This window comes from Rhinocladiella mackenziei (genome assembly GCF_000835555.1).
Source record: "Rhinocladiella mackenziei CBS 650.93 unplaced genomic scaffold supercont1.3, whole genome shotgun sequence".
Lineage (NCBI taxonomy): Eukaryota > Fungi > Ascomycota > Eurotiomycetes > Chaetothyriales > Herpotrichiellaceae > Rhinocladiella > Rhinocladiella mackenziei.
The window spans coordinates 1234319-1257223 of record NW_013550602.1 but is presented as its reverse complement, the minus strand read 5'-3'; the positions used below and the strand labels follow the sequence as shown (position 1 = coordinate 1257223).

The 22905-nt window shown below is 51.5% G+C and overlaps 10 protein-coding genes across 10 annotated transcripts; 6 read left to right on the top strand and 4 right to left on the bottom strand.

Annotated features, from left to right (window-relative positions):
- Positions 1 to 316: 316 nt before the first annotated feature.
- Positions 317 to 1108, top strand: Z518_03991 (uncharacterized protein; the record flags this gene model as incomplete). Its single annotated transcript, XM_013417699.1, has 1 exon — positions 317 to 1108. The coding sequence occupies one exon, from the start codon at positions 317 to 319 to the stop codon at positions 1106 to 1108; it is 792 nt and encodes a 263-aa protein (XP_013273153.1).
- Positions 1109 to 3057: 1949 nt separating this feature from the next.
- On the bottom strand, positions 3058 to 4029 carry Z518_03990 (uncharacterized protein; the record flags this gene model as incomplete). Its single annotated transcript, XM_013417698.1, has 4 exons — positions 3058 to 3185; positions 3244 to 3662; positions 3756 to 3940; positions 4006 to 4029. 4 exons carry the CDS (start codon positions 4027 to 4029, stop codon positions 3058 to 3060), a joined length of 756 nt encoding a protein of 251 aa, XP_013273152.1.
- Positions 4030 to 4264: 235 nt separating this feature from the next.
- Positions 4265 to 5692, top strand: Z518_03989 (uncharacterized protein; the record flags this gene model as incomplete). Its single annotated transcript, XM_013417697.1, has 1 exon — positions 4265 to 5692. One exon carries the CDS (start codon positions 4265 to 4267, stop codon positions 5690 to 5692), a length of 1428 nt encoding a protein of 475 aa, XP_013273151.1.
- Positions 5693 to 6181: 489 nt separating this feature from the next.
- On the bottom strand, positions 6182 to 8852 carry Z518_03988 (uncharacterized protein; the record flags this gene model as incomplete). Its single annotated transcript, XM_013417696.1, has 2 exons — positions 6182 to 8763; positions 8846 to 8852. The coding sequence occupies 2 exons, from the start codon at positions 8850 to 8852 to the stop codon at positions 6182 to 6184; spliced, it is 2589 nt and encodes an 862-aa protein (XP_013273150.1).
- Positions 8853 to 9474: 622 nt separating this feature from the next.
- Positions 9475 to 10311, top strand: Z518_03987 (uncharacterized protein; the record flags this gene model as incomplete). Its single annotated transcript, XM_013417695.1, has 1 exon — positions 9475 to 10311. The coding sequence occupies one exon, from the start codon at positions 9475 to 9477 to the stop codon at positions 10309 to 10311; it is 837 nt and encodes a 278-aa protein (XP_013273149.1).
- Positions 10312 to 10431: 120 nt separating this feature from the next.
- On the bottom strand, positions 10432 to 11688 carry Z518_03986 (uncharacterized protein; the record flags this gene model as incomplete). The annotated part of the gene is made up of 1 exon (XM_013417694.1): positions 10432 to 11688. One exon carries the CDS (start codon positions 11686 to 11688, stop codon positions 10432 to 10434), a length of 1257 nt encoding a protein of 418 aa, XP_013273148.1.
- Positions 11689 to 14860: 3172 nt separating this feature from the next.
- Positions 14861 to 16627, top strand: Z518_03985 (uncharacterized protein; the record flags this gene model as incomplete). Its single annotated transcript, XM_013417693.1, has 1 exon — positions 14861 to 16627. The coding sequence occupies one exon, from the start codon at positions 14861 to 14863 to the stop codon at positions 16625 to 16627; it is 1767 nt and encodes a 588-aa protein (XP_013273147.1).
- A 970-nt stretch (positions 16628 to 17597) lies between these two features.
- On the top strand, positions 17598 to 18245 carry Z518_03984 (uncharacterized protein; the record flags this gene model as incomplete). Its single annotated transcript, XM_013417692.1, has 1 exon — positions 17598 to 18245. The coding sequence occupies one exon, from the start codon at positions 17598 to 17600 to the stop codon at positions 18243 to 18245; it is 648 nt and encodes a 215-aa protein (XP_013273146.1).
- A 226-nt stretch (positions 18246 to 18471) lies between these two features.
- Z518_03983 (uncharacterized protein) lies at positions 18472 to 19796 on the bottom strand (the record flags this gene model as incomplete). Its single annotated transcript, XM_013417691.1, has 2 exons — positions 18472 to 19346; positions 19487 to 19796. 2 exons carry the CDS (start codon positions 19794 to 19796, stop codon positions 18472 to 18474), a joined length of 1185 nt encoding a protein of 394 aa, XP_013273145.1.
- A 433-nt stretch (positions 19797 to 20229) lies between these two features.
- On the top strand, positions 20230 to 22688 carry Z518_03982 (uncharacterized protein; the record flags this gene model as incomplete). Its single annotated transcript, XM_013417690.1, has 3 exons — positions 20230 to 20413; positions 20471 to 21353; positions 21410 to 22688. 3 exons carry the CDS (start codon positions 20230 to 20232, stop codon positions 22686 to 22688), a joined length of 2346 nt encoding a protein of 781 aa, XP_013273144.1.
- Positions 22689 to 22905: the final 217 nt, after the last annotated feature.

Sequence of the window (22905 nt, the reverse complement as noted above, 5' to 3'; positions counted from 1 at the left end):
ACCCAAGTCTCAAGTCGTCACCTCAGTCTGCTTCGCGATCATTGACACTTGTCCACCGCAGTCCAACAGACTGCGCAGCTGTCGGTCCCCAACTTGTCTTCCAACAGTCACGCTGTCGCCTCCACGCACAGTCACTTACTACCTATACCCAAAGAGGGCCAATGTTTCTGACACATTGAATCCGCCCTACGAATACATTACCATCACTCGTGCTCCAACTCGGACAAGACCTCAGACTCCACCCTCAACACCACCCTTGGTCCATTCCAACACTTCAACTCCCATCGGCAGGTCACCATCCACTCCGACTCCCAAGATGGCGCGCGGGGTGACAACCCAGCGCGTTGAATTCGCCAAGGAGGTCACCTCCATTCGTCCTCCCAGAGACGATGAGTTGTGGGTCATGACCCAATTCGCCAGACATGCCGCCAAGTGCGACGACTGTCGGGATCCTTACGGTGCTTTCAAGCAAGACCGCCTCCTCTGCGACAAGGGGAATGCCTTGGCCCGAGATGTGGCCAACTACCTCTACTCCAAAGGAGACAAGCCCTTCTCCGTCATCAACAAGAAGGAGGGCGAGCGCATGCAAGTCGAGGTCCCTGCTGACTGCAAGGTCATTGAAAGCCTCGTCAAGGCTTTTGGCCGCGGCCTGGTTTTGAGGGTTCCCAAGCCCGTTAAGCCCGCCGCACCGGTCGTTCTCATGCCCAAGGTGGACAAGCATGACCAGTATGAGAGAGTCGAGAAGATCGAGAAGTACGACCGACCAGCCTATTATCCCTCTCGACCGGACCAAGACGTCAAGGTTTACAGAAAGAAAGAGTACCACGTCGACGATCGGCCCAGAGAACGGCGTTATCGAGAAGGTGACGTCGACATGGTCGAGATCGTCCCCGTCTCAGCTCGACGGGAGAGGAAGGAGAAGGTGTACTATGGCAACCGGGTCGAGGAGCGTCCTCGATACGAGCGCAAAGAGCGGCCCAAGTCGGTCAGCTACCCGGAGAGAAAGGGTAGCCTCTACGAACGAGATGAAGAGGAGCAGAGACGACGACAACGGTACGAGGAGCAACCGATCGTCATCGTCTCTGGACCTAGGCATTACAGGCGGTGACCGGCTCGGTGTTAGAGGGAGTTTTGAGCTATTATTTTACGGGTCCATTAATGATTGACATGTATCCAAAATGACTACAACAAGACATCGACCACAGCAAACATTACCACGTGGATGGTCTAGCATCACACTATGCTCGGCTTGCAACAGTCCACACAAGCCTCGAGTGGACATCACCACCTGGATGGTCCGGCGATGAACCGACACCAAAGGAGAGCTCGACTTGCAGCAGTCCAGCCGAACTCAGGCTACCAGCACGGCACGATCAAGGAGGTCGAGGCGGAACTCGATTTGTTTCCTGATTGATTGATTGCATTTGGCTTGTGGATTATTCGGCTGTTGCGTCATTGTTTGTCATCTATCTGACCAAACCTGTTCGGCTTCTTGCTAAGCTCATTTGTTTTACTTTCGTACATCATCCTCAGAGGGAAAACCTACAATTCAAAACAAAGACCAAAAAAAAAAAAGCGCACAAAGTGTTTTGGGTATCTACTCATTTCATTTGGGGCCATTACTTTAGGGCTGAATTGTGGGTAATGGTGATGGCCAGGAAGGTACAATGCAGATGCAGGGCAGGCTCTGGACTTTGAAGGTACCACACAAACCAAATGATTATCCTCCTGCCTTTGTGGCAAACATAAGATGTCAACTTGTTTGTTGTGTGCTCGCGTGAGGAAAATGGGGGATTGTTTCATGTGAGACGAGGATTTGGTCCGGTTGCCTGACGCAGACTTGAGCGCAAGGCTGAGACTCAGGAGGATGTGCGGCAAATTTGGGGGCTAAATTATTCAAGACTTCGGAGGTCGTAGTTAGGCAAATAATATTCAGTCAACCCAAACAAATCCACATTCCTTAACAGGCTGAGGTTCATAATTCCCGCACACACACTCCTCCTTTATCAAGAAGGGCCCCCGGGACTGAAATTTCCTATGATGTGATGTCTTGATCGGCCGCAACGTTCCGCGTGACTCATGACATCACGTGGAGGAAGGGAGGCAATTACCAATCCGAAGGGACTTTGGTTACGCTGCTGTATGAACTCGAAATGAGCTTTGCTCCAAATGACGTTTCTAGGTTTGGTGGTGTGCGGGAATTGGAAAGGAAGGTATACCGAAAACTGTCGTATGGCGCAGCGTTCGCGCAGGAGTGTTCTTACCGCAGACTGTTCAGCCTTGCCTCAGTCAATTTGTCTAAATCCCAACACAAAGGCCACTACGTAATACTATTCAACCTCATCATCGTAGTTGTCATGTGTCTATCACCATCACTATCTCCTGACCAAGCACGCAACAACGTAATCTACGGTAGTACGTGTCCTTCAAGTTAGGCAAACATCCCAAACCCTACGGAAACGAGTCCGATTCAGCCTACGTGTGCCTGTGCGCGACGTCATTTCACCGGTTTTTGAGGTATGTGATGTTGCTTGTCGCTGGTGCCTGGGCCGAAGATGATGGGTGATGTTCTAGAAGCAGTAAGAAAAGGAAAAGGGCGGATACATTAGGGCTTGCCTCGGGGGCTCGGGACCCTGGATGGGGCCAAAAATGAATGGGAGAAACGGGAAAAAGGGCGTTCGACATTCGCTGTTTGGGGCTGATCTTGCGTGGTAGGCCTCTCGAGTGTGAGTGGAATCAGAACAGGGGGTAAGCGATAGGAATCGGAATAGGCACCAACAGCCCGAGTTCGATTCAGGCCCTGATTCCCGCTGGGTTTTCTCGTCCGCACGCTGTTCAAACTCGACTCGACTAGAGGTCTCGAGGATATTCCCGAATGCCATCCCTCCGAATTCTGACCCTGGAACGCCGGTGCTATGCCTTGCCTGCCTTTCCTTGCATTTCTTTCTTTCTTGCCTCTAGGGTGTTAGATTCGAATAGCCCATCCATCCTCTCACCTGATGTATGTCCGTCCGTATCGAGATCACTCATCGGCTTCTGATACGGTACAGCCAGCTGCTAGCCAGTCTCAGGTTCTTCTTCCTTGGCCAACCCGTGCTCTTTGAGAAGGGTCATGATCTCCTCCCCTGACCAGAGATGGTGGTAGATTTTTCCATCTTTTGTTTTCCCAACCGTTGCGAATTCCACTGTTTCGCAAAAAATCCATCAGTATGATACCTTCATCAGTGCTGAATTTGGACTCACCTTTCTCACTACTTAGCCTGGTTGAGTCCATCGTCTTGCTCAACACCTTCACCGCCATACCACACGCCTCCTTCAAATCGCAGTCCTCTTTGTAATCCTGTTTCAGGAGACTCTGTGCACTTGCATTGTTCGCGCCCACACTTGTGGCCTTCCAACCTCCATAGTTTCCGGACGGATTGCTCTGGTACAGTTGGAATTGACGCTGAGGGTCCCACCCGGCGTAGATGAAGGAGACGCCAAAGGGTCGCAAACCACCGTGCTGTGTGTAGTTTTGCTTCAGATTGCAGAGACTTCGAACCAATTGTTCGCAGGGAATGTCTTCGTTGTAAGTTAACAGATAACGCTGAGCTGTTTGTCGGGCAGTGTTGATCAAGATATTGGCGTCCGCAGTCATGCCTGCTACGGCGCAAATCATGTTACTGTGAAAGACGCCAAAAAGGAATCAGTAAGCCGCTCCAACTCTGATCAAAGTGTGCAAATGTCTCCGTCCATAAGGGGGGAAAGAAACGCACTCATTCAAAATGTACAGCTTCTCAGCCGAAGTATCTTGTTCCAGTAGTTTGCTTGTGACCTTGCGCTCCGCCGCCAGAACGATCCCATCTTGTGCTAATATTCCTAGAGCTGTACCGGCATGCGAAATGGCTTCGAGGGCGTATTCCACTTGATATAATCGGCCTTCGGGGGAGAAGATGGTCGTCTGTAGCGGTGCATTAGCGAATGCGCAATTCGCGATACGGTCTGTTAACGGCGATTGAAACGTACTCTTGAATCATATCTGCGAGACATCTTGGCTGCTCAGGACGGAGATTGAGAAGGAGAAGGAGTTTGTCGAGATTGAAAACGGCGCAAGGAAGACGGTAATTTTAAGATGTGGAGGAAGCAAGTTCCAGGCACGGCCCTCACGCGTCGCCCACCACATCAGCCAACCAGAACTCGTCAAGAATTTGTTCCATGTTTCCTGTTATTTGTCTCCGGCCTTCCCACCACGTAGATGGGCTTCCCATGATATTATGAGACGACAATGTTGAAATCGACATACCGCCCTCCTGTACCAACGCCGACGAAATCACCTCTCCCGCCGGAATGGACAGAGCACAAAGCTCCAAGCGGTCGTACATATTACTACAATGCAGAGACGAAGCAGTCGACCTACACTCGGCCGAGCGTTCCCTCCGACGAGCCGTTACGGATTGATTATGACGCAACAGAACCCGATCATGTTGTCCGCGCTTCCATGCAGGCTTTGGAACAATTCCACAGAAACAATGCCACATCAGGCGCCGGCGGTTTTAGTGGTGCGAGAAGTCATCAAGACCGCTCTCGGCGAAGAGGGGACCGGGGAGACCGACCAAAGTCGAAAGCAGCGATTCCGAACTGTGCGCCGTGGGTTCTTGTGAAGACGAAATTGGGCAGACGATTCGTACACAACACAGAGACGAAGCAGAGTCTGTGGAAGTTCCCGCAGGATGTGATGATGGCGGTGATCGAGATGGACAAACTGGAGTGGGAGGCAAAGAAGAAAGCGGGAGGTGAAACCCGGGAAGCGGAGGAAGCAGGCAAGTCACCAACCGGAGACACAACGAGCCCTAAGGGACCGCAACCGGATCCCGGGGAGGGAGACTACGACAGCGATTCGTACGAAGAAGTTGAAGTGACCGACGACGAGGAGGGGGAAGAAGATGGTGGGCGGAATTCTTCTAAACGGCTTCGTCTCAGTCAGGATGACAGAACGTCTCCGCCCTCTCGCCCCGTGGAATTCGATGAAGATGATATAGCATACCAGTTGGCGCAAATGGAAGAAGACTACGGTCCGGATGAAGACGGGCTATACGACCAGAACGAGGATGATGAAGATCAAGGACTACCACTCACAGCCAGCGACAACCTGGCCCTGTTCCGTTCCTTGCTGGACGACTCGGGCATCTCGCCCTACTCGACCTTTGAAAAGTTGATCGAAGGTACCGCCGTCGTAGAGGACCCTCGCTATGTTGCACTACCCAATACCTCAGCTCGCAAAGAAGCATTTGCGTCGTGGTCAAAAGACCGTATTGCGGAACTACAAGAGTTGAAAAATTCCGAACAGGCACGCGCCAAACCCAAGGATCCCCGAGCTGAGTACCTCCGCTTCCTGCAGAGACACGCCACACCGAGGCTGTACTGGCCGGAATTCAAGCGCAAGTTCAAAAAGGAAACCGTGATGCGTGATCTGGGCATGCAGGACAGAGATCGTGAGAAGCTCTACCGGGAATTTGTTGCCCGGCTGAAGACCAGCGACGCGGAGAGGAGGAAGGAATTGGTCGCGCTGCTCAAGGGCGTCGACAAGGCTATGATCAAAAGGGATATGCCTATTGAGGAGCTGCCGGACAGTATTCTACGGGATTTGAGGTTTTATACGCTCGAGGAGCGCAGGAGAGACGAGCTGGTGCAGACCTTCCTAGAGACGCTATGAGACCGTTTGACCACAGGCTGAAAAGGACCGCAATCTGAAGACTAGTGACGAGCATGAAATGGTATTCAAGATATCTATCAAGTGAATAGGATATAAACAAATCTCCGAACAACCTCCATCTGTGTTCAAGCTAGGCAATTTTTTCCCTCTTATCTCATTTTCTTATTCTGAAACTCGGTGACCGGGCTCAGGGCCTTACGTGCGAAAGATGATCGAAAAACCAAAACAACTTCGCAAGCGCTCCGATTCTCTGCAATTCAGGGTATCAAGCACAACCCGGTGGATGTACAATCAAACAGAATTCAAGATCTTGACTCTCGATCCGCATCATCATGGGAGCTTTCGTCGTGTCACTCCCGTTTTTTCTGCATTTCGTTTCCGTCCCATTCATTGTCTACTAACTGGGACGCCAACACACACTCCCTTTTACAGGTCTCTATCCAACCCCGAGCTCGCAGGTCTCATAACAGGGTCCGTCCCTTTCGAGTTCTATTTCCCACCTCCTCCGCCTCCGCCACCTCCCCCTGTACCTGTTGTGAAATGCTGTAGCATTCCCGTCAATACCTCAAGACTATTTGCAGCCTCGGGATTCTTTTCAAGGCACTCCTTGATAACTCGGAATTCGTTTTCACCGGCATTGGGCACCTGCGTACATAACTGCACCACGGCAGGGCTCGTTGCCAACGGGCCAAGGATTTTTTGCGCGTTGAACATCGCCATTGACTGTTGCGGTGGGTATTGTGGTGTGGGAGTGGGTGGGGAGTACTGCTGTGGCACAACAGCAGATTGTGATTGCGATGGAATATTTGCGTTTGGATGAGATGGTATTACCTGAGGCGTACCGTTTATTCCAGGCACCGGAGACTGGTGATATGGATTCGGTTGTGGCGACTCGAAACTGCCCTCGTGCGGTATCGGTGTCTGCACGGTAGGTCCTCTAGTACTTGGGCTTGCTGCAGCTCCCGGTCCATCTAACATCGCCGCTGCCATGTTGTGAGGAAGCTCGCTGTTCTTAATAACGATTGGCACCAACAGCATACGCTCCCTGGTAGGATCTGGAAAATCGGTTTCAAGCTTTTTCACAAAAGTGGGCAACTCTTGACCCAAATCTAGAGGGATGAGGTAAATGTCTTTGATGGCCGGGTTTTGATGTTGAATACCGACACCAAATCGATCCTTGGTTTTGAAATATCGGAACAACTTGTCGAATTGCTCCTGATCGTGTGAGTTTTGGGGCTCAGGCATCCAGACGATGACGAGATCTGAGGTGTTGCTATACTCGAGCCCACAGAGGTATTCATCCGCTCTGGCCGGCTGAATTCGACCGCCAATGACAATCTCAGGCGGTATTAATTGGTGGTAAGTCATGCGCAGTGTGTCACTATCAGGCGTTGCTCCTGCCGCATATCTCGCCGAAGCGTGAAAGCGGCCTAGATTGCCGCCGTTGACAGTGCCTCGCCAGACCGTACCGTCAGTCTCGGCGGACTCTTTAGGAGAGTAGGGTGGTGACTCCGCCTCCTCATCCTTGAGAAGTTCATCAATATCTGCATCTGCCTTGGTACCCGGTCCTGCCGGCTCTCGGACAGCTAGGCTGGGCGACTGTTGAGGTAATTCACCGAATCGTTGCCCATCACCATCCGGAGATCCCTGAACATTTGACCAGACTTTGTCAATATCAAAGCTTGCTGAGGATTGTCGTCTGGTCGTGTCCACAGAGGGTTTAGGCCTTACTTGTGTGCTTGCTTTTCCAGCTGCGCCTAGAGTTTCACTTGGGCTCTTGACGCCAGGACTCTTCATCTCTCCATCTTGCTCCGCAACGCTCGTCTTCCGTACCGGAGCATTGGAGGTCACAGACTCAGCAGCAACCTGTCTTGACTCATCCACATACTCCTCACCCTTGTGTGTTCGTCTGATCCGAGGTCCCTGTTCTTCGACTATTGTATGCTGTTTCTCTAGCTCTTTCATGACAGCGGCATCCTTCCTCTTCTGTTCGTCACTTGCCATGTCCTTGGGATCCATCGACGCAAATTCATTAGGGGTGAGGCCCCCGTTCAACAGACGTACCCCTAAAGTATGATTCTTCTTCACGTTGAACGTAATCGACCGAAGCTGGGCCTTGTATGCTTCATTTGGGTCGCCACTACCCCCCGCCTGGATATGATACAGGGCATGTTCAACATGCAGACCGATTCCGTTGGCCGTTTCGGTTGCGGTTGAGCCAGTGGGAACGGCATATTCGCCTTGTTTTACAGCTTCTTTGATTTGTTGTTCTATCAGCTTGATCAATGATGATGCAGCTTGCTTCCTCGATGCGTTGGTGAGTTCCTTCACATCCGAAACGACGTCCGAACTAGGCTCCGACTTGGAAGCTTGCCTCGAAGGGGTCCCGGATCGACTGGACTTGCGGGCTGGGGTTGTGGCTTTAGTACCATTCGTGTCTGCAGCAGGTGTACCTCGGGCTTTCTTGTTCTGTTGAGGTGTTAGCTTGCCCTGACATGTAAATCGTATGCAACATACCTTCAAGTCTGGAACACTGGGAAACTCTTCGAGTTTGCGCTTCTGGCCCACGGCAAGAGACTGCAGCTGTGACTCTTCCACCTCCTGAGAGCCTCGAGATGCAACTTCACTCGTTCGGGCGGCTCCTGATTTTCGACCCTTTCTGCCACCTTTCTTTTTCCCTTTCTCGGCTTCAGCCGCTTCTCTCTTTTTGGTTGCTTCTTCCCACGGCTTCTCCCCTCGCGCGATAGCTTCTAGCAAGGTTTTGTGATTCTCGGGTCTGCATTGTTCACAGTAGTACGTTGCCGCTTCATAGTCCTCTGGGAGGCCCATACAGCCATTGTGTTGCCACGCCGAACAGTTGTCACAACAGATCATGGCCCGAGGGACATCTTCTTCTTCCTCGTATGTCCCGCAAACACAGCGAATTATCTCGTCACCCTCTTCCTCTTGTTCGACGGCTTTGGCTTTGGCGCTTTTCCCTTTGCCCTTCTTCTTGGTGGGGACATCTTCATTGATATCGCGGTCTTTAGTGTATTGTCCTTTGGTCGCGCGACCAGATCTTCGAGGTTCATCTGAGCCTGAATTAGTAAAAGTTTGTCACCAACGGGGCGCAGCGCACGCAGGCGACGGCGCCGTTTAAATAACATCGCTTACCAGCCATGATGAAGACAAGGCAAATGTGCTAGACTACAAGGCACACCAAATGGAGGCGCTTGTCACAAATCACTTTATTTCGCGATCTACAACAAGTCGTAAAGTAGTGTTCACGAGACCAGTTGACTGCGCCGGAAGGCGCGTTCCTGTAATTTCAACCTCGGTGAAACTAACTGCTACTGGCGCGATTCACGCCAGTCCGTAGAAGAGAAATAATAGTCGAAGTGAAACGCAGGTATTCGCGCAGTAGGATGATGGTGTTTGAAAACGCAAAAGGTAATCGAAGCCCAAGGCCAGTACTCCTCAGAAGCTGCGAGACGCCAAGCCACAGAGAGAGAAAGGCGGAGATAACTACAAGTGGGCAACCCGACTTTGAATCAGCGATCGGAGAAAGAGATTAAAATGATTGATGGAGGATTGAAAGTTTTTGGGTGGTCCACCGAAAGCTCCTACGCCGGGATCGCCCCCCTCCCCAGAAAAAGCCGTGTCACGTGGTTCGATGCTCCTCGCTTGCTGTGACGGGTCCTGGCATTCGGTTCTGTTTCATCCTCAGAGCGCGTCAGATCTTCTTCCGTAACGGATTGTCTTCATGTTCAAGCTCTCGGTGAGAGAAACTCAGACCAGCAAAGATGGCTGATGTTCGCGCTCTCCTCGCCGCCGAGCGGCAATCCCGACGTATCTCTCACCCTCACTTGTCCTACACTAAATCTGGAATGCTTATATGCACTGTCTGCAACCTCAACGTTAAATCCGAAGCGCTCTGGGACGGACACCTCAAGAGCTCAAACCACAAGAGAAATGCGCAAGCTACGCAAGAGAATACCAGCAAGGGAGTCAAGCGGAAGATTGAGGATGTGGATGAATCCCAGGAAGAGCGCTATGAGGTAGACACAGATGTACGGAAGAAGCCAAAGTCACGCCCAGAGAGCGTGGCTGTGGAAGCTCAAGATGAAAAATATCTCCGGGGAACTACCGATCAGGAAGAACAACGAAAAGCATTATCAAAGCAGTCGGGTCAAGAAGAACAAAACCATACGTCTGCAAAGGCAGTTACGACCGTGGATGAAGATGAATGGGCTGCCTTTGAGCGCGAAATTGCACCCTTAGCAGCGGCGCCACCCGACTACTCATCGGTCACAATAATTGCGGCGCCAGTCACAGCCACACAGATGGAAGAACAGCCCGACGTGGAGAAACGACGAAGACTAGAAACGGAAGTGGAGGACGAGAAGGAAGAAGAAGAGAGAAGATTGGAGGAAGAATTTGAGGTCATGGAGGAAATGGAGGAGCGTGTCCGAAAGCTTCGAGAGAAGAGGGATGCCCTGAGAAATACAGTAAAAGTTGGCAATAATACTGGGCAAGCCCAATCCTTGAAAGAGGCGGACAGCACGGAGCGGGAGCCGGTTCAAGAGGCTCGGGATCAAGAGGGCGAAGATGACGAAGACGAAGACGACTGGTATTCGTGAATATGCTAATATCGTCAAAAATCGAAAATGCCGCTCCAACATCGAAATATCACTTGCCAGCCGCCCCGTCTGGTAGTCTAATATCTTGCAAAAGAGGAGAGAAATATCGAATGCGGTTGATCAAACAAAATCCTCACCCATCAAATCCTCTATCTCCACCACCCCAGTGACCTCATTATGGTCAACAATTCCAAGCAGAGTGCCTCGCCGAAGAAATTCTTTTCCCCGGCCTGTACCTTCTTCGCGCATCCGGTGAATCCATCTTTTACATTCTTCGACGGTGTTGGTACCGAGAACAGATATCCAGTCCGTCTTCTCAATGATAACTTTACCGATCTCATCCTCCAGTTCCGAGATTGGCAGTTCGGGATTCTGCAACTTCTGGATCCGTCGAGGACCGATGATATGATTGGGGGATGTTCGAACAAAACCGCCAGGCGACCGCACGGCGGTGACGAGAATATCGAAACACAAAAGGGGATTTCCAGGCCGTCCCCCGGCAATGGGTACTTGGGTCACATTGGTAGCGAGGTCGGACATGCGCGATACCGTCGGGGGCGGCGTCTGTGGGGGTGGTTTCAAAGCCGCACCGATGGCACCACCCGGATGATTTGCTGCAAAAATAGCCGGAGTCTGGAGACCCGCGGCAGAGTGCATCTCATCAGCCACCGCAAGAGCTAAGCTGTCGCCCAAAGCTAGCGTAATTGTGGTTGAAGTGGTTGGCGCTGAGACGCCGAATGACGAGATCTCGGACTCGTGGATTGTGGTTGGAAGGAGAATATTGTTCGAACTAGACCTCGTCGGATGCGACAGAAGTGGACACGTGCTAGGATTCAGATGCGCAGTCATAATGATCAGGGGAATGCTTGACGGAATGTGGGGGAGAAGCGACAAAAGCTCAGGGGTTCTCCCAGAGAAGGTGATCATGATAACTGTGTCATTTGGTCGAACGACGCCGAGGTCGCCGTGCAAGGCCTCGATCGGATGCAGGAATACCGCATGAATGCCCAAGGAAACAAAGGTTGCAACAAGCTTTTTGGCAATATGACCCGACTTGCCCACGCCGGTGAAAATGGTCTTCCCATGTCGGGTCTCAGAATGGATAATCTGAGTAATGGCGCTAAGAAGCGATTCCTGAATCTGAAGAGAATTTGTGTAGAGATCTTCCAGATGAGACAGAGCCAATCTCTCAGTGGCCAGCACGTGTAGAGCCTTTTTGATCGTTCTGCTGTCCGGCTTGAAGGATTTTTCGTCAAAGTTCTCCGGTATCTCCGGAGGGGTGATGGGTAAGGACTCAATCTGTTCTGGAAGTGGACCGGACAATGGCATGGAAGGTGTAAGGGGTGTTGGAAGAGAGGGTGGATTTGTGAAGGTCATTTCGCTCGCAGCCTTTGGTGGCCTGAAAAACGACGATGACAAGTTTATACCAAGAATTCAAAAATGATAGATCAGTAGCCGATGCAATGCCAGGCGAATAATCTCATGCAACACCGCCTAACAAGAGACGACACGCTATCAGGCTGTTGCAGGCAACCACATCAAGGGTTGGATATCGATTTGAGTCTTTTGTGAGGCCTGGTAGATGGTGCTTCAACGATCGAACAAGGGGGAAGCGGGTGACCACCATGGGTTGATGATCCCGATTGTCAATGACATGACGCCATAGACTTCGCAGAGGAGACAAGCGCAACCGGGTGGAAGATTATAGGCTGAGCAGCGAAGCCTAGGAGTGATAGAGAGTTGCGTGCAGATATATTCTCAATTATGGTACATATTGCTATCGAAGGCCGAAGGAGAAATTCTGACAGGGATGTACTTTGATTTGTGCAGGAATAGCAGTGATAACCGGGGGCTGCGCGTATCAGCCAAGGGTCGATGACTGGAAAGGAGCAAAGAAACGAGAACGAAAGAGTGGATTCAGATGGATACGCTTTGTCTAGTTTGAAGGAGATAAGGTTATGTCTCGAGCGCTCGAGCAATTCGAGGCCGTGGGACTCGTCGTGAGGCGTCGACAGAACCAGACCGCCAAAGTGTGACTTGCCAGATAGATTGCGAGTGAGAACGGGAGGCAGGGTAGGACAAACTTTTGCAGCAATAGGGCAAGGATGTATCGTGCATAGCAATAGACAGCAACGAGGAGCTCAGGGCCGCAGGGGTCGATCTTCGGGAAGAATCGTTGCGTGATCCGCCAAGGCCGTTTTGCAAGTTTGTGGTTCGGCTTTGAAGCTCCTCCCCTGCGCTTTTGGTTGCAAACCGGCATCCCTGGCTATTCACCACTGCAAAGTCTTTTGAGTTGACCGCATCCTGTTTTGCTGCATGCCACCAGAAAACCCTTCGAACCTCGCGCTAGACTAACGACCAAGCCAACTCCCAGCTCATTTTTGCAGGCATTAACCTGCTCATTCGCGTCGCGGCTGTCACTCTCCGTTAGGGCTTACCGTAGAAGAGTTCTGCCTCCGGCTTCCTGCAACCCCCCATTTATCTGTGACACCGCCATCAGCCTCGTATGCGATATGTCTCTGACGCCAACTCGGAACCCAATCACTCCTGTCACCTTAACCATGTGCTTTGGTATTCTCCAGCGCCGGAACCAGTAACTGATGACTAATGAACCTGTTGTCGTCCTCATGTACTTCTGCTTCTAGAGCTATATCTGTGCAACATGCGGCCGCAAAACTCAACCTCTGCGAATGCTGGCATGCGTCGTCCAATCCATCTCATTTTTCTCTATTTTCAGCAAATGTAGGTTTATCGAGATGAGGGCTTCGCTTACGACCGTTGCAGCCGATCAATCCGATTCATGCCATCCATACCAAAGAGCACGTTCATCATTTTACATGGTTACGACATCGACGGGGGACTGCTACTCTGGACTTTCCTGCCGAGATCTACTTTGATCACATTCTTCTATCCTTCACCTAATCAATCTCGGCGGATCCTGTGCTGACACCTTCCCCTTTTTTCCATTTCCGAATCTCCAGTGTTAGCCGTGCGTCTTTCTTTTTGGCACTTCTCCAAGTCAGCATATGGGCGCGGGGGAGACTGCGTGGATAGTACACGCAGAATGGGATGAAACAAAAAGATCAACATATCCAAATGACACACCATATCACTCAGAAAGCATAATTGGGCACGAGTCTTAATCTTGAACTTGATTCGGCGCCCAAAGGTTGCAGCAAAAGTTGATCTTTGACCGTATTGCTAGATTGATCCTTGTCTGCACCCTACCTCTCATCGCACGACAGCACCACGACGCAGACCTTGATAACAGATGACAGTGATCAAAATAAACCTCCTTATTCGGATCCGCCTGCTGTGAAAGGCAGATTTCCGTCCGAACCGTTGACTGTGACGATACGTGGGAAGCTCAATAACGCCTGGTAGATAAGGACAAATCCCACTGCACATTGGCTGGCGGCTTGGTGAATTTGCTTCTGCACCATGCCATGGATGATATTGGTCACATGTCCCTTTGCAACAAAAAGTTCCATTTTCTAAGCTACATGACCTCACCTGTGTGGGAATACCAAAGCCAACGATCGCAATTTTCACAAGCTTATGTTACATGGCTTGTGGTTCAGGATGTTATGCTTGGAGCTGCCGACTTTGATGCTGCAGCCCCTATCCTATTATGGTTCAAAATATGAAGCCACGCAGCCAGAAATACTTGGAAGGTTTGGATCCCTGATTTGGGTGGAAGTCGACTGGTAGTGGTTGGAGCATCAGCTGACGGAGGGACAAGGCCATAAACGTGGTTGGAAATGAATGAAAACTGATTATCATGTTGAGTCAGGGAAACGTCCACGGGCTCCGTCCATACATCAGGGGGCGAGTGGCACATTTTCCATTGACTTAACTTACTCTTTCGAGCTCTAAAGACAACACAGCATTGACAACAGACACAGGCTTCAGGTTCTCCCTGAGTTGTTACCTGGATGTTGAACATTTAAAGTCCCCGAATGATACATGCCCATTTTTGAGGCGCGAACCGCGGGCACGACGAATGGCAAATTGAACTTGCCAGGGCGAGCCAGAGCTGAATCTCAGCAGCAAGCACGAGAATTGAATGTCAAGATTATATCGAAGCCGGGCAAGCATCTGTCTGCGTCTGTATTGGGAGTATCGCGCATCTATAATATCAGAAAGATTTGTGTTTTCTGGGCGTGTAGAAGAAAGAGTACCATCTGAGGATATTGCGCAATATTGTGTGCTCATAGATTAGATGCCATGTCAAAGTGGGAGCGCCCATGCCAAATATGCTTTAACCAAAGATTGACTTTGTCGCTCGGGGCTTCTTCAGTTCGCATGTTGTGTGCGGAGCTCTCAAATCGGCAACCCGCATGTTGTAATTAAGGTCTGTAACCCGCAAACCTGCCAGCACTAACCTGCGATCTGCCATCTGGCGGCGAAGAACTGTCCTCACCTTGTATTTTGTTCAGTCATATCGCGCTCAAAAACCATTAACGTCTTTGGACAATGCCTACCTTCAGTGGTCAATAATTTTTACACCCGCCGCATTCCCCGCCGTTCAATCTATGGGCCCAACACGATGCCTTCCGCTTCCCCCTCTCCCATCAAACGGCCGTCGTTGAACGAACGAACCTCCTCTACACATTCTCTGTCTTCCTCGAGCAGACAGGCAACCGGCCACAAAGCCCATCGCTCCCACGTGGCCAGCCGACATTCAAGAAACGTCTCCCATGGAAAGGGACTGAGTAAATTGGGCAAAGTTCACTCGACGACCAACGTCTCCACCGATTACCACCATCAACGGAAAAAGTCTGGGGGCCCTTCGCCTCCTCACAGTCCCAAAGTACCCCTTGTAAAGCGCAATAGCTCGAATGTCACTCTGCCGAAGAATACATCTCACGGGAACCTGCGCAAGAATCATTCAGCAAATACCCTAATACGGAATGTTTCTCACCCGGCGTTGAAGAAGACTGGACTTGCTCCGGCGCCGAAACCAAAGAACAAGGAGAAGAAAGATGGTGTTTTCCAACTTGGGGACCGGTCGTCAGACGACGAAGAGGAGGGAGAGTGGGAGGATTCGACCACTCAGTCTCCAGAAATTACACGTAACAATTCAAAGACCTCTACGCCGAGGGTTAGCACTCCCAATGGCGAACAGATTCCCAGAAAACTTCCGGAATCGGGTATGGACCACCCAGACGAGACTCCGTCGCCGTCAAATCCCTCGCTAAAGAATCACACTCGATCGGTTCCTAATCTGAGGAAAGAGTCCAGTATGTCACCGTCACAGATCCCGCCCGATCCCGCCCTGCTTCACCAGTACCCTCGAGCATCTCGTGCACCGCCAGCGATGTCTACAGTCTCTGCGCATGTGACACCGGGCCAGCTGATCCGTAGCGAGTCATCCCGGTCCTTCAGTCATATCTCGCATGTCGAAGCCGCATCGATGAATGTGACTCCTACTACGCCTGGTCTTGCGGCTGGTCCTGTTCCAGCGTCTTCGTCAGTAGAGGGTGGTGTTTCACATTTTCTACCGATGGAAACTCCGAGTTCCTCACTCCGACCTATGGGTGACGGATCAGACGACGATTCGCCTTCGAATTTCCTGTCCAACTACAAGCCTCAGCCGCCGGAGTCGCCCGGGAAGACGAAAACTCTGCACAAGGCGCGGACACTCCAGAACCCGTCGAGAACGCAGCAGAAACTCGAGCTTCAGAGGAGAGAAATTATGCGTGCGGGTGCCGCAACACCAACCACTCCACCACCAACTGGTATGGGTCTCAATCTAGGCTCTTCAACATCCTTACACAGCCGGACAGGGTCCAAAAATCGAAATCGATCTCTGGCGGGAGGCCGAACTTTGACAGGAGACATCAAAGCTCTGAAGCAGGATTATGAAAATGCCATCAAGCAGTTGACCGTGGTGGGGAGATTCCGAAATCCAATTGTTGAAAGCATGAACAGACTCAAGGAGAACAATGTACTCCCGCCAGATATTGGGGTGATCTCCCCGAGTGGTGCTTTTTCTAAAAGCAGGCCACAGAGTCGGCGTGGACCAAGTTCATTTGCTGTCAATGGGCAAGCCAAGGCTAGTGTAAGTCGAAGTTTCGAAGACAAGAAGCCGTCTCCTCTAGTGTCCCGATCTTGCAGTAGAGGGCGAGGTGGACGAGTACACTTCCAGCGGCAGAGTAGCCATGACGATATCGAAGTGACTCCGAGTCAAGGCAGTCCGGATGGAGTTCAGGATGATGAACAGGATGGGCTCTCTCCCGAAGAGGCATTGATGCGGCGGATTTGGGAATCACGAGAAGTGCTTGATGCTGGTGAGCCTACATCAGCACGGTGAGTCTGATTGGATTTCCCACCATGGCTGATCAACTTCGGTGGCGGCGGTGGTGCTGTTGATGTTGCATCATATTGTTATACGTTGGTATGCTGCGTTTGAGCGGGATATTGGAGCTTCTGGTGCACGTGATGCGTGTTGCGTGGCATAAGGCGATATCGCTTACAGCCAGTACTTGACTGCTACAGGGAAATGCGAATAGATGAGCATCCCTTGGTAGTCAACTTCATGTCATACGTTTCAAACCTTTTTAATGTAGAGCTCCCTCTGGCCATGATTGGCCACGTTACATGCAGGAATTCCGAAACAATGGCCGGCGTTTATCCCTACGCACACCCTCCTTTTCCCAAATCTTGCGAGCAACCATCATGAATGTCCACAACCGGGCTCTTAAGATTTGACTGGATTGAGATCGCATTGGCGAGGAGATTGGTCTCAGCCCCAGTCCTTCACCGACTAGCCGAGGTACTTTTGTCTGAAAACCTTGTTTTCCTCCATGATTCGTCGATGGCCTTCGCGTGACCTCGTAACTTGGTGCATGAACATACCTCGTTATGTTTGCTCTCCCTTGTCTACTCTTGTTTCTTTGTCTCGTTCTGCCCCTCTTCTCTTTGTTTGAAGGGCTCGATTGGAACTCCTGTTGCGGTTTGCTCGCGGCGTCCTCAGTCCTATTGCTTGGCTACTCGTCAATTTTGCGTCTTCGCCACGGTAAGGTCACTTTTCATCCACCGGTTGGGCTTCCAGTCCGGTGCCCTAGGTGAATTAACGATGCCCGCACTTACTGTACCTTGACCTTATCTGGTATTATTTCGTTCTCAATCTCATTCGCCATCAAGCAATATAAATGTGTCTCTCTTCCAGCTCGGGCGACGGCCCGTCTATCCCCGACCGTGGACTGTGAAACACACAGAGGAAGAACTCACTTACACAGTCACAATCTGTACCACCGTCGTCGTCGCTCTGTAACACCAACATGGCAGCAGCTCCCGTGCCCTTGTACGAGTTGCCCATTACGTTCTCCATCGTTATCGAAGACGATCACCAAGCTATCAATCTCTGCGCCGGACGTCTAATACAGGCCAGAACTCCTCAAGATCGCGCCCGCTTTCTCCAGGAAGTCACCTGGCGCCTAGTCCGTCACGATGTGTCGGAGGACCTCGTGATGCGGCCGGCGTTCATCGAGCATCTGGGCGAGGAAGGGCAGCGGATGGCCGACCACGACCGAACAGACCACGACCGAGCAAAGACCGAACTGCTCGCTCTGTTCGACATGCCCCTGGACTCTCCCGACTTTCCTACGACAGTCCAAAAGCTCTTCTCCGAGCTGCTCGAGCACATGAAGATCGAGAGCGGCGAACAGATTCCACGCCTCGAGCGCATACTTGACCTCAGCGAGAGCCAGCGTCTCGGCAGAGAGTACATGAAGACGCAGGTCATGACGCCCGCTCTCGAGATGGTCGGTAAAGACGGTGCGAAAAGGGGAGTATGGGCCGACGTCCGCGACTATGCCCGCACCGATCTCCGCCAATTCAGGGACATTTGGGCACAATTGACTAACGAGCATTCTGTGATGGGCATCAGGAGTTACTCCCGACAACAACACATAAAGGGCAGGTTGTGATACGAGGTTTTGGGCTACAGCGTGGGATCATGTTCGTTGGAATAAACGGCGTCTAGACAAGCAACGATGAGATCATGGTTTGTATGACATGCGACAGACTTCCCTCGGACGGTATAGGTGGCGACGTCAACCCCTTTTTCCTTCCAGTCTTGTGACAAGCGAGGAAGAGCAAGGTTGCAAACTACATGTCCTCTTTCCTCGATCCCCCGGTGAAGAAGGTAACCGTTCACCATTCGGGTATGAGCTGGTTACTCTTAGAACTATCCTCATCTAGGACCTTTCTGGCCGCTTCTCGGCCAAGCACAGGCAGTCGCTCGATTTCTCTCTCTCTCCCCTCCTCGGCCGTCTTGAACGTCTTTGGAATCAGGGTTGGGTCAATCAAGCCGATCTGTACCAGTACCGTCGCCTGATCCCAGTGGATATGCTCGTGGAAAAGTCTCCCTCCTCTCACGCAAACGACGGATACTAGAACTACTTCGACCGTCTTGTCTGTTGGGGGCACCCCAGGAAGCATCCACGGTATTTCCGTAGTGTGCGTGAATTTGACAAACATCTCATCCACGACCCTATCAGCGCCAACAGTGCGGCTGAGAAGCCTTATCGAGAGATCGGGTGGATTGCCCGGGATGAAGAAATCAGCGTAGAATCGTCGCAATTCGTCATAGCCAATCCCGCCCGTCATAGTAGGGATGTGGTTGAGGTATGGTTGTGGTACCATCGTAGCCATTGTTTTATCTACATCCTTCTCCACGAATTCGAAGCGCGTGTGATTCTCCCACACAGCTTCCAAATCAACGCCCTCGATGTCGAACGCAGTTCTGAGGAGAGCTAACGTGCGTGACCAGGCCAATGACGCACTTATCTTGTCGAACTCTTCAAGATCGTACTCTGCGAAGCCGGGGTGAGTGTTCGTGTATCGGTAGGATGGATGTCGGGTGCCGAACTTCTGGGAGCTGGCAAGGTGAATTTGCACATTGAGTGTGGGTGGAAAACTGGTGGTGGTATTTGGCATATGCGGAGGATAGTACGCTACGACTGCAGCGAGTTTGGGCATGGGTTTCATGCAAGCTTCGAGTACGAGAGCCGCAGCGTCACCGTAGGCTGGAAGTCAAAGACAGTCAGAAATACAATATCATTGTCGGGGGGAGGTCAGTAAGTTGACAGTTCTTTGTTGGACTTCGACGTAAACTATAGACGATGGTAGGATATGATAGAAAGCGAACTCAGAAGGAATTACGTACCCACGATTGCATATCGTTCGCCCAACTCGAGGGGATCTTGCAACTGTTGCAACTTTGCAACATAGTCCGCATGATTGCCCTCGTACGCCAGGTAACTCAATCGGAAGCCTTCTTCTTGGAAATAAGATATGGTCGTAGGATCAAACTCGTCGGTGTCACTGGTCAGGACCACCCGAGGCATGGACACGTCCCAGCTCAGATGCACGGCTCGCCCATTGCCTCGAATCTTCTGTTGTTTGAATCGGGCAGCGTCACCCGGAGTAGTATCGACGTCGATAATGGGTTTTCCGCCAACCTCAACGCGGACCATTTGAGAGGTGAGATGGAGAGGATATTAGAGGGGTTCGAGGTGTAGAGGAGACTCGGATAACTTGAGGTGAGGATGGGCTGCCATCTGCAACTGCATCCCATCCCCCAGCTGATTGGGCATGACGTAAAGGCGGTCCTATAGGGTTACTGCGGAGCACAGAGGTTTGAAGTCATTATCGGAAAGCTTTTTCAAAGCATTGATATCCATGCCAGTGCCATCATTTTATTTTTCATTCCTAGAAAGGTGGGACTGAGTTGAGCAGACAATCCATTTACCAACTCTGAACCTAACTGGTATCATTGACTATTCCGTTTGTGGATGTTCCAGAAAGAGGACTCTATGCCAGCCTGGATACCACACTCCACCGTAACCGCTTGGAAAACGGATGTGAGACACACCTTTCTCTACCTAGGAGGGGGGCCCTATATCAACAATGTGTCTGCCCAACAGGGCATTAAAGATCCGGTCCATCGGTCACAAGCCTTTCAGACATGCCCATCGGTATCGCCGAATCTTCTCCAGCAGAGACAGGCTTTTCCGCATATCGGAGGAGGTCCAAGATGCTCTTGCAACGAGCAAGCCCGTCGTCGCTCTGGAGACGACCATATATACGCACGGTAAACGATGAGCATGATGCCGTCGTCACATTCCACTCAAGACTCATTGCTCGCCAGGCTTCTCCTATCCTAACAACGTCGCTTTATCCTCTCGCCTTGAATCCCTAGTACGCGTCAATGGCGGTGTGCCTGCAACCATTGGAATCCTTAACGGCACGGCGTGTGTGGGCATGGAGGCCGAGGACCTGATACAACTCGTCTCTACCGCTGGTAATGAGAACACGTGGAAGATCTCGAGGCGAGATCTGGGCTTCATTGGTGGCCTGGGTTTAAGGGGTCAGAAACTTAATGGCGGAACAACGATTGCTGGTACGATGATCCTCGCACATCTGGCAGGGATAAAAATATTTGCCACCGGCGGCCTGGGAGGAGTCCATCGAGGGGGAGAGAATTCCATGGACATCTCAGCAGATTTGACTGAGTTGGGCCGGACACCCGTGACCGTAATCAGTTCTGGGTGCAAGAGCTTCCTCGATATTCCACGGACTCTGGAGTATTTGGAGACACAAGGTGTCGGCGTGGGCACATTTGCAGATGGAAGAGAAGGCGCCGTGGACTTCCCGGCCTTCTTCTCTCGAGAGAGCGGTGTCAAAAGTCCCAAAATCATCCTGGACGAAGCCGATGCTGCCGCCATTATCTACGCGCAATCCAAGTTTCCGATCCACTCGGGATTACTTTTGGCCAACCCAGTCCCGGAAGACTCGGCAATGGAAAAGGACGAGATTGACTCTATCATGGCTGAAGCTGTCGCGGAAGCCGAGGAGAGAGGCGTGGGTGGAAGTGCCAATACTCCTTACATCCTGAAACGGATCCGGGAACTGAGCAACGGTGCAAGTGTGAAGGCGAACGAGGCTCTAATTGAAGCCAATGTCATTCGTGGGACCAAGATCGCCGTGGAATTGGCCAAGCTGGAACGACAAGACGGAGCTGCACCACAGCGGTGAGCCGTGTTAGACTTTCCACGTGTTTATTCGGACACGTATTGACGATTCTTAGATTGCCCGTGGCAACTCTCGACCAGCCCAGAAGGAAGCTGACGATGCCGGGGAAAAGCACATCTGAGACAACCGAGCAACTGCATCGGCAGGTAGAGCTACTTGTTGCAGGCTCACTTGCTAGCGATACACTCTGTGACTATCAACCACTCGACAATACTTCAAATTCGACCTCGCCGAGTCTCCACACTTCCAATCCGGCCAACATTTCCCAGTCTCCAGGTGGAGTTGGGCGTAATGTGGCACTGGCTGCTTACCTGGCCGGTGCAAAAGTCACCTTGGCGAGTGTGGTTGGAGACGATCTTGCAGGGTCATCACTTCTGGACCATATCAAGACAAGCGGCCTCGACATTGCGAACATAAGGAAGCTTCCTACCGAAGACGGTGCGAGGACAGCGCAATACGTTGCAGTCAATGATCAAAATAAAGATCTCTTGCTTGCGATGGCGGATATGTCGATCTTGGCTCGACCTGAATTAGAGGCATTGGACTACTGGATGGCAATGATAGGAAAGACTAAGCCGAAGTGGGTTGTCATCGACGCCAATTGGTCTCCGGCAATCCTCTCGTCAATATTTACGGCTGCGAAAGCCCATCAGGCGATGATTGCCTTCGAACCCGTTTCCACCGCCAAAGCTGCACGCCTTTTCCACAAACCCACTTCGGCGAAAACGAGCGCCAAAGTCGTACCAAGTCATGTTATTAGCCTCGCTTCTCCCAATGCTCTAGAGCTGACGGCCATCTATAATGCAGCCAGGGATGCGCTGATGTTTGAATCCGAGCAGTGGTGGCGCGTAATCGACAGTTTGGGTCTCTCGGGAACAGATCCACGACATCGCCTGACTTCGGTTGCTGGGCGCGAATTGGTTGACGAGGGCATCCCGCAACAGTGCATTCAGCTCTTGCCATTTATCCCGAACCTAGTGACAAAACTCGGGCGGAAAGGGTGCCTTCTAGCATGTTTACTGAGGCACGGGGATGAGAGACTAACTCGCCCCGAAAACGCCCCGTACATTCTGTCTAGAAATTTCTCTGATTCTTCGGAAATCGGCGGAGTGTATATGCGACTCATCCGCCCGTCCTGCGAAGTCAGCCAGGAAGAAATTGTGTCTGTCAACGGGATTGGTGATACAATGCTGGGCGTTATTGTTGCAGGCCTTGTAAAGGGGCGCGCGCTTGAAGAGGTGGTACCGATTGCCCAAGATGCTGCCATACTTACCCTAAAGTCTGCAGAAGCAGTGTCGCCAGAAGTTCGGAGCATTCAAGCCAGACTGAAATGATCAGAGTGAGACGGCCTTTCGAAAATCTTGGGTCCCTTATGCGGCGAATGGTCAGATACGGAAGATTTAACGCACCAATCCCAGCTTCACACGAATTGAAAACCCCTTACTCAGCAGCGGACCGGCACCATCCCTCGTTGCTCACTAGGGTTATCTTTTTATTACGTCAAAGTTGGGGCCCATCAATATATACAAATTAGCCTTACCTCCATAAAGC